General features: G+C 52.7%; 1 protein-coding gene across 6 annotated transcripts in view; it reads right to left on the bottom strand.

The window, feature by feature from the left end:
• Window positions 1-2,807: 2,807 nt before the first annotated feature.
• Window positions 2,808-9,815, bottom strand: part of CREBBP (CREB binding lysine acetyltransferase) — a 95,055-nt gene continuing 88,047 nt past the window's right edge. For all 6 annotated transcript variants that reach the window (XM_021540803.3, XM_021540804.3, XM_021540802.3 and 3 more), the window contains 3 exons: window positions 9,626-9,787; window positions 9,098-9,379; window positions 2,808-7,159 (listed from right to left, as the gene is read on the bottom strand). In XM_021540803.3, coding sequence (XP_021396478.2) covers window positions 4,991-7,159; window positions 9,098-9,379; window positions 9,626-9,787 — 2,613 coding nt within the window. In that variant the 3' untranslated portion in view covers window positions 2,808-4,990. The remainder of the gene's footprint in view (window positions 7,160-9,097; window positions 9,380-9,625; window positions 9,788-9,815) is intronic.

Below are 9,815 nucleotides of genomic sequence, written 5' to 3'. Positions count from 1 at the left end.
GCGTCTGCAGGACACCGGGCTGTGTCCTGTGCAGGACACCGGGCTCTGTCCCGTGCAGGACACCGGGCTCTGTCCCCTGCAGGACACCGGGCTCTGTCCGCTGCAGGACACCGGGCTCTGTCCCGGCCGTCTGCAGGACACCGGGCTCTGTCCTCTGCAGGACACCGGGCTCTGTCCCGTGCAGGACACCGGGCTCTGTCCGCTGCAGGACACCGGGCTCTGTCCCCTGCAGGACACCGGGCTCTGTCCCGGCCGTCTGCAGGACACCGGGCTCTGTCCCCTGCAGGACACCGGGCTCTGTCCCCTCCCGGGCACCGGGCTCTGTCCCCTCCCGGCCCCGCCTGGGTTCCCTCACGGGGACGTTTCCAGGGTTCTGCCTGGCGGTCCAACCTCCAAGCCCAGGATGCCGTTTCCCAACCTGTCGCGATGGTTAAAATCCCGTTCGTGTTTCTGAGGGCTGTTATGAAGGGGAGTCAGACGCAGGTGAGGAGCGCACCCTGCTCTTCCCTCACGGCCCCGGAGCCCGTTGGGGCGGGCTGCGGCGGAGCTCGGCAGCCGCGGTGGCAGAGCTCGCTGCACCGCGGCTCTCGTGTGCCCCGCGGAGGGGGCTGAGGGCCGAGGAAAGGCTGCGCCAGGCTGGGGCAGCCCTCGGGAAGCCCCTGTGTGCCACGCCTTTGCTGGGCACCCTGCTCGACTCTGAGCCAATTGCTTAACATCTCGTTTTTCCATTTCTGCCGAGCTCCTCATCTCCCGGAGTTGTTTTAGTGTACATCATCGAGATGCAAGGGGCTGAGGTACTGCAGAAAGGATTTGGAGGATGCGGGTCAGTGAGGAAATGAACCACTGGCGAGAGGCGAATTTGGAACGTGCGTGAGAGCAGAGCCTGGCCTCAATGAACACCACAGCCAAAAATAAAAGGTGGAGCAAGTCTCTTTCGGTGAGCACTAACCACTTCCAGACCGAGGAGCTTTCAGGAGGGAACCGTGCCCACTGAACAGAGCCAGCTTTGTAATCCCAGGCCCGGGGGAGCTCGCTGGAAAGCTCCGTGTGCAATTCACTCATGCTCGCAGCTGATCTTTTGGGACTACGCCGAGCCCAGTGTTGTTTTGGAGGTTCATATCTAAGAAACAGCCGCACGGAGTGGGGTTTGTGGGCACTCAGCGTTATGGATTAGGTGCAACAAAACCAGCACGAGCCTTTGCATCACTCTGACACCCTTCTGCTGGCTGCATTTCCACCTGGAACCTACTCCAGCCCTTCATCGAGATTCCCTGTGCTGCAGCCAAAACCAAAATGACTTCTGAGCTGGTTGCAAACCAGCTTCCCTCCTCTCGCAGCGCTCACTGCTACCGCCCACTGACCCCACGGCACTCCCGAGAGCGACGCTGTACCAGAGCTCTTGTACCTGCTGTGAAACACCCGAATCCTCCTCCTGCCTCACCCTGGGTCTGCTTTCACCGTTACCCATGGAATGTGCTCCTGCAGGGATCACAGGGGATCTGATCCAGATCCTCCCCTCTGTCCAGGCTCGTTTCAGTTATCCTGGGGTTGGCTCCAGGCAGCCCTGGCAGCGTCCTGCCCTGCATTTTAAATTCCTGACTGTGGAGAAGCTCAGGGAAGCACAGGGTGCCCTGCACAGCAACCTCTGCGGTGCTCCCCCAGCTCCAGGGTGGCTGCTCCGTCTTCTCTGCGCTGGAAGAACCATGGGCTCAAATTTGCTTCGGGAGGAGCAGCAGACACATCTCCCGATCACCCTGTAAGCCACGAACTGCTGTCACTCACTGCTGTCCACTGCCACCGGCTACAAGGGACGACACCTACTGCTGCCCTTTAACAGTGACCGAGGGGGGACTGTCCCAGCCTGTTTGGCAAGAGGGCTCCTCTTCCTTCCTGCTTTGCTCTCAGCCGTCCGGGAGGCAGACAGAGCAGGGAGCACTCAAGTGCTGTGGGCAGATCTGTCTCCTGGTGGGACAGGGATGAGCCAGGAGGGGAAGCCCAGCTGTGGGGGCAGCGGGAGGGAAAGCTCCCAGCCTGCGGCAGCAGCATCGGCGGCAGGAGGCAGAGCAGAGCAGAGCAGGGTGGGCAGCCCAGGAAAAGAGCAGAGAACCGTCGCTGCAGCTCTATGTTCGAATTTAAGAACCTTCTTCTACTCCAAAACTCAGTGAGGGGAAGGCATTACCCTCTTTGGTGGTAAAGCTCCTGCACCAAGCTCCAGTGCACTCTTGCCTTATAAATGCGCATGTTTCTAGGATGCTGCTCCTTACTGACTGTACCTCCCCATCAAACAGACACCACTTGGAAAAGCCATGCCCATCCAGGCTTCAGATATGCTGAATTTCCTATCAACACTCACAGGAGACTGGAGTGAAGCCTCCCCGAGGCTGCAGGGACTGCACCCCCAGCCCCTCCTCAGGTTTGGTTTCAGCTCTGCATTTCCCTTCTTTTCCTTGTGAAACATCTGCTCTTACCTAACACACCTGGGTATGGGATCTACATCGATCCCTTGGCGCTGTGATCTCGCCACACTTCGGGCTGTACTTAAAAATTATTCCAGCATTTGCTTCCCATCCGTTGTTTTTTTCCACTCTTCCCCAGGAATGGGCACCCAAGCGAGCTGCACCTGGGCCACAGCAGCTCTGTGCTCCAAAGAGGACTCAGCTCATCCAAATCCGGAAGCGGTGCCGATGCCTTTAAAATGGAGGCTACTTAGAGGACTTAGTGAGACTGAGCAGTTATCTTAACCTCGGGCGTCAGGCTCCGCTGATCCTCGCGGCCACCAGCCAAGTGGAACCATCCTTCAATCCAAGCAGTTTTACCAGCTTTTATTAGAAACACCAGCACATTTCAAGTTTCCTCTTTTTGATCACAAATATAGTGTTTTTCCTCTTTTTAAGTACACAGCATGAGACACAGCATCAGGGCTTTCCATCTTTTTTTTTTTTTTTTTCTGTTTGTTTGTTTTACAGCAATTTCTTTTGGACAAGCTTTGGGTTTAGTGTTCACTGACCTCACCCCAGCCCCAAATTTTGACATCTTGAATTGCTGAAGACAATTGTGTGGGCAGATGAATCCGATGGTAGTGAAAAAGGTACAAGAGTTAAAAGTTTGCAAGTAAAAGTTGAAGCAGAGACCCTCTCCAGTTAAAAAGGATGAAGCGGCGCTGCAGCGCACGATTTTCACAGTACGGGGACAAAAGCTGAGATAAAGATTTGCTCTTTTCTCCCCGTTTTCCCCCACCAGTGTCCCGATAAAAACGTTAAGGCTGGAGGAAGCGCTGCCTGGATGTGACAAGCCGCGCGTGCCCGGCGCCGCCAGGACAGCGCCCTGGGCTCGCTGCACAGCCCGGCCACACGGAGCCCTCGGGTTTGAGCCCACACCTACGCTGGGAAATCTTCCCTGGACTTTTTAACTCCGAGAAAGCAATTCACTGAGGGGAGGGAGGAGTGAGTATAACAGGGCATGGTGACAGGATATTAAAGGGAACATGTACATGATTTGTTATTTTTTATTCCACAGAAAACCCTCAAATCTAGACTCAGAGTTAACAGCAGAAAAATAGTGTTAAAGTCAATAGGTTCATATTTTACTGTAGACTAAATAAATTAGCCTAGAATTAACTCAATACTCTCTGTTTTCCTTTCATTGGTGATCCTTCTCTAAATTAATGCAGTTTTTAAAAAGCAACGGCTATTAATAATTTATTCCAGTTAACCCTTATGGATGAACGCCTGCGAAGAGTCGATGTCTGGGAACCATTCCCTTCTCCTCTCCCTCCCCGAAAAGGAAACAATCGCTAAGGGTGTTGTAAAACAGACATGCTAGCTACAATATCCATGGATCGTGCCTCTCCTACCGCTGCCTCTGGCTGCTCCGGGTCATGAGTGAATCGTCATAGCTATGTCTTACAAAGAACATGATCAAAAAAATATATAAATAAATAAAAACCTTAAACATTCTTACATGGATTTTAAAGAACAGAATACATGTTAAAAACTTCAGTAATTTATATCAATTTTAAGCAATACTTTATATACAATGGAAAAAAGACATGCATAGTCCAAATACAATGTTGAAAACAGCATTTTCATAACAAAAAACCCAAACACTAAGTGTTAATACCATGTACATGGATTCAAGAAGGACCACCCTTTTTGTCTGTTGCACACAGTTTATTTAACAATATGATATTATAAGTAAGAAATGAGTTTTTTTTCTTTTTACCATTCTATACAGTGATTGAATCTTCTTGGATTTTCTTATTTATAGTAATTATAGCGCTTGCATGATTTACACTAGAATTGCTTTCCTCGTTTCAAGTTTCACACAGAAGAAAGAAAGAAAAGAATGTTTCTTCTCTATCCAGATCAGCACGGCCTAAGAGTGATCATCCCTATTTTCATCTAAGACCAGTTTTATCAGAGAAACAAAGCAACAATTTCTACATCTGCAAGACAAGGATTTTGGCGTTGGCCAATGTGTGCAAGAGTCAATTCCTATCTTCCCAGGGGTAATACTTCAAACGCCTGCAGAGTTCACTATAGAAAACAAAAATCTTCCCGCCATGTGTCAAAGTTACCGGGATACGCTATAATGTTGCATTATTTCAGGAAACAGTTTCTGAATATTATTTTTTTTCTTCTTTTAAACTCAAATGTTTAAAGTCTTGAAAATACAAATAAAAAATATGAATATAATGAACTTGTTTTCCCCGTTAAAAAAAAGGTATGAGTCAACAGCAACAAAAAAAATAAAAACCAAAAAAACCCACAAAAGAGACCAGATATTTTAACCGCCTGGCTTTAACAAAAAAATATATTCTTTGTATTGTTTTTTTTTTTCTTTTTATTTTTAAACAGCAATTAATTCTTCCATCTGTAGGAAGCAGCAGTTCCATCTAGGATTCAAAACAACCCAGATGTCTGAATTTTTCAGTACAAAATATCCAAGAACACGAAAGGAAAGAAGAAACAAAAGTGATGCTCCCATAATGCTACAAACCCTCCACAAATTTCTCTAATGTGTCCCCGGTGGTGTCACCGACCAGAGACAATTCGTTAGACAACGCGCTGCGGTTGGGGGTGTTTAGTTGGGGAAGCATTGCACTCTGTTCTGGGTTGCCCAAGTGTCCCTGATCCATGGAGCTAGCCATAGTGACTGCGAGTCCTGGGTGGGGGGAACCAGTCTGGGGAGAGACGTGGTGCGGTGACGGTTGGGGCTGTATCCTGGGTGACGGGCTGGAATGTGGTGGCTGGGACTGGGGACGGGGAGACTGAACGGGCGCTGGGGACCGCACCTGGTTGCTGAGGGAGGTGGCGATCTGCTGGCCAGGGAGATGAGACGCCTGCGGTTGTCCTGAGAGCATGTGCTGCTGTGGGCTCATGGGGTTGGGCTGCCCGGGGGACCCTATCTGCTGCTTCATCTGCTGCTGCTGCAGGATGCGCTGCTGCAGGGCCTGCTGGATGTTGGGAGCGCCGTCCGCCCCCAGGCCGGGCTGGCCCATCTGGTTCAGCTGTCCCATCTGAGCCATCTGTCCCATGGAACTCCCCTGTATGGATAGGTGCTGCTGCATCCGCTGCTGCTGCATGGCTTGGGGGTAACCTCCCGGGCCTTGGGGCTGCTGGAACTGGTTGTGAGCTGCCATCCCTCCTGCCATGCCGGCCCCTCCCTGCTGCTGCTGCTGCTGCTGTTGCTGCAGGAGCTGCCTCCTCAGGATCTCGCGGTACTGCGGGCTCATGTTGGCCATGCTGGGGTTGTGGCTGGGGTTCATGATGTTGATCGCCTGTCCCTGGGGGTTCATAGCTCCGATCCCTTGCTGCTGCGGGGGGACGCTCGGTCTCTGCACTCCGGCTTGCATCGCGTTCATGTTCTGCAGTCCCGCCTGCGCGTGCATGCCTGGCTGTTGCATGCCGGTCTGCGGCTGCTGCATCCCGGGCTGGGGCTGTATCCCTGCTTGCGGCTGCATCCCAGGCTGGTTCGCCACGTATTTGGCTGTTCTTTGCTTTATAAAAGCTGCCATAAGCTGAGGGTTGGATTTAAGGATGTTAAGAACCTGCTGCTGCTGCTGCGGAGAACTCGGCGATTTCAAGGTCCTCAGCAAGTCCTGAAGTGCATTGGGGGTGATGCTCCGCGGCGGCTGCTGCACGCCCGGCATCCTGGGCCCGGCCACGGCTTGCGGCGTCGCCATCGGCATCACCGGTCTGGCCATTCCCGGCTGCATCGGCTGCTGCTGCGGCATCGGCGGCGACTGCCACTGCCCGGGCTGCATGTTGGACATCACGGGGCCGCTCACGGGGTTGGGCCGGGGTACATTCATGCTGACTTGCGGCATCTGGTTCACCGAGCCCACCGCGGGGTTCACGAGTCCCGGGCGGCCGGGAGGCAAACCATTGTTCATGTTGTTGACCCTGTAGAGCTGCTGCTGCTGCTGCTGCGCAGCCTCTCTCTCGATCTGCCGAGCCGCTTCCACGGCGGCCGGCGGCGGCTGAGCCGGAGGCGGCGGCGCGGAAACCGGGTTCGCGGGTTTTCCTGTCGAGACGGTGGTGGGGGGCTGGGTTCTGGACACGCTGGGAAAGCCGGCCGGTGACATACTTACAGGGGAGGGCTGGGGCTGGGGAGCAGGCTGCGGTGTCTGCGGTGTACTTGGCTGCTGCGTAGGGGTACCAGGCGTTGCTGAGGTAGGAGAAGGCAAACTTTGCTGAGGCACGTTTCGGGTGTTCATGGTAGCCATCCTTCTGCGCATGAGCTGAGCCTGCTGCAGGCGGTGCTGGATCTGCTGCTGTCGGAGCTTGTGTTTGATATTGAGACAGAATGGCACGGGGCATTTGTTCTCTTGGCAGTGTTTGGCATGGTAGCAGCAAAGAGCTATGAGCTGTTTGCACACCGGACAGCCGCCGTTGGTCTTGCGCTTGCAGCCCTTGGTGTGCTGGACAACCCGTTTCATCTTCTGGCAGGATGGCAGAGAGCAGTTTGCGTTGCGGCACTGGCAGGCGTGGACGAGGGACTGGATGCAGCGCTGGATGCTCAGCCGTCGCGACTCCTGGGGGCTCTTGGACTGCTGCTCTCCTTGGTTGTTGCTCTCATCATCCAGGCCCAGGCCCCACTTAACCATCTTGTGGTCATGGCTCTTAGTGTTGTAGCAGTTGATGCAGAGATCGTAGTCCTGCAAGAAAAGAAAACCCAGAGCTCAGGTGCTGACAAGGCACGAACCACAGGGTGCCAGGGGAGCAGCACCAGCCCCTGTGCAGGCTTGTGCTTGTGGTACAACCACACAGAGCACAAGCAGGATGACAGTCACACACTGTCAACAGCTGCCACTTCACCTCACACCTGTACTCAGCCAGGGAAGTGGCTACACAGCCTGTCCAGGCAGCCTGCAATCACAGCTCTTCGCTGTGGCAGGTAACAATGCAACTGGGGCCATCATTGTGTCATCTTGTTACATGAAAAAGTCTTGCAGAAATGTTATTCTTTTCAATTTTTCCCTTTTGATGACATTCACTGTTTATTTTTGTGATGCCTACTGGAGTGCCAACACCTTGAACTAGTAAGATAAATTTATGGTCACTCCTAAAAAGTAGGGTCTGACCTTCCATTTATCCTTAGTGTAATTACTGACTAATAATTACTACCCTTAAATATGTACTTTTAAAAATCTCTCAACAAGAGCAAGTTTCATGCACAGACAGTCACTTACCCCAAACCCCCCACCTTTTTGCTGCCCTGTCCCTTTTTTGGCTGGAGGAAAGGCACTCCCTTACACAGAGGTACCAGAGGCAGCCTAAAGGCCCTACCTCCTTCCACCACCTAATTCCCTGTGTGTGTCCAACCCATGTCCTGCAGCCTCGCCTCAAGAAGCTCTGCTCAGTGCTTTCCTCAGAGGGATTAATTAAGACTCTTCCCCCACAAGCCTGGCAATAACTTGTGGTGTAAAAACGAGTCTGCAGTTATTCAAATGCCTTTTGTTCAGCTACAGCCAGAGGTGAACACAAGTCCTCCAAAAAGCCTCAAGCACACCAGTACAGCCCCATGGATAACCTGTCTCTAAGACAGGTCCTGAAATTTGAGCAGTCTGGGCTAGTGGAAGGTGTCTCTGCCCATGGCAGAGGGGTGGAACAAGATCGTTTTTGAGGCCCCTTCCAACCTAAACCATTCTAAGATCCATAATTCTTTAAAATGAAATAAAGAACTTGTCTGTGCAGACAAGCAGTAGCATAATAAACAATGCAGCAGGAGTTGTTCTAGAGCATGGGTGCTTTCCATGTCAAGCAACTAAAGTCACTTATTCTGCAAGAAAAGGCACCCATCTCTTCTACCCTCTAAGGGGAGGTGAAGACTGTCACCTTCCCCTAAGGCTTCACAGCCCTTTACCAGGATGGGCTTAATTTGGAGGAGCTTTGGGCAATATTCAAAAAAACCCCATCAAACCCAGCTGTAGGACAAGAGAGGGCTGAGTTCTGAGGTGCCCCACATGTATGTCAGTCAGCATACATGACTGACAATGCATCTCTCACAGCCAGTGCAATGCCACCATCCCTCAGTCAGTGCAATGCCACCATCCCTCAGTGCAATGCCACCATACCTCACAGCCAGTGCAATGCCACCACCCCTCAGTCAGTGCAATGCCACCATCCCTCAGTCAGTGCAATGCCACCATCCCTCACAGACAGTGCAATGCCACCATCCCTCAGTGCAATGCCACCATCCCTCAGTCAGTGCAATGCCACCATCCCTCAGCCAGTGCAATGCCACCATCCCTCAGTCCGTGCAATGCCACCACCCCTCAGTCAGTGCAATGCCACCACCCCTCACAGACAGTGCAATGCCACCATCCCTCACAGCCAGTGCAATGCCACCACCCCTCAGTCAGTGCAATGCCACCACCCCTCACAGACAGTGCAATGCCACCATCCCTCACAGCCAGTGCAATGCCACCACCCCTCAGCCAGTGCAATGCCACCACCCCTCAGTCAGTGCAGTGCCACCATCCCTCACAGACAGTGCAATGCCACCATCCCTCAGTCAGTGCAATGCCACCATCCCTCAGTCAGTGCAATGCCACCACCCCTCAGCCAGTGCAGTGCCACCGTCCCACACGTACCTCGCAGACAGTGCAGTGCCACCTGGTCTCCACGTGGTGCTTGCACTCGTTGCAGGTGTAGACGAAGCGATCCTGGCCCTGGGTGTGCAGCTCCACCAGCATGCACAGCGTGGACCACTTGGAGCGGCGCAGGGAGGAGAACTCCCAGTGCTTATCCCTGGCCAAGGTGAGGAAGGCGTCTCGCCCGTCCATCAGGTCACAGCTCAGCAGCGGATCCGGGTCCACAATGGGGTGCAGAGTGTTAATCACAGGCCCGGCATGTAAATGAATCACAAAAAACACCTGCAGGGAAATGGGGAAGAAATAAACGGCAAAGAGGTCAGGTAATGTTACAGCAAGGAGCTGGGGTTCTCTGCAGTGAGATTACCTAATTAACTGAGTTTAGCCTAATCTCTTCCAATATGTTGTTATGCAACAGAAACATTCCTAGCCCAACCGCAGGGTTTATTCCTCCTGATTTTTCAGTTCTGAATATCGCTGTGCCTGCACTTACAGGAATAAACCCCTCTCTTCAGATTCCCACAGTACCTCTTTATGCTTCTCCATGGTGGCGTAGAGCTTCTGAGACAGGTCATTGGACACGTTTGGCATGCTGGGCTTCTTCTTGTTAGCTCTGCTGATGCTGCTCTTATTCTTGTTGGTTTTTTTGTTGTTCTTTTTCTTGGCATTCTTGCTGTCGCCCTGGCTCCCCTGCAATAAAGGCACAGGGAAGATGTTA

This window comes from Lonchura striata, chromosome 16 (assembly GCF_046129695.1).
Source record: "Lonchura striata isolate bLonStr1 chromosome 16, bLonStr1.mat, whole genome shotgun sequence".
Lineage (NCBI taxonomy): Eukaryota > Metazoa > Chordata > Aves > Passeriformes > Estrildidae > Lonchura > Lonchura striata.
The sequence above is the reverse complement of the archived record's forward strand: the minus strand, read 5'-3'. Positions and strand labels throughout refer to the sequence as shown.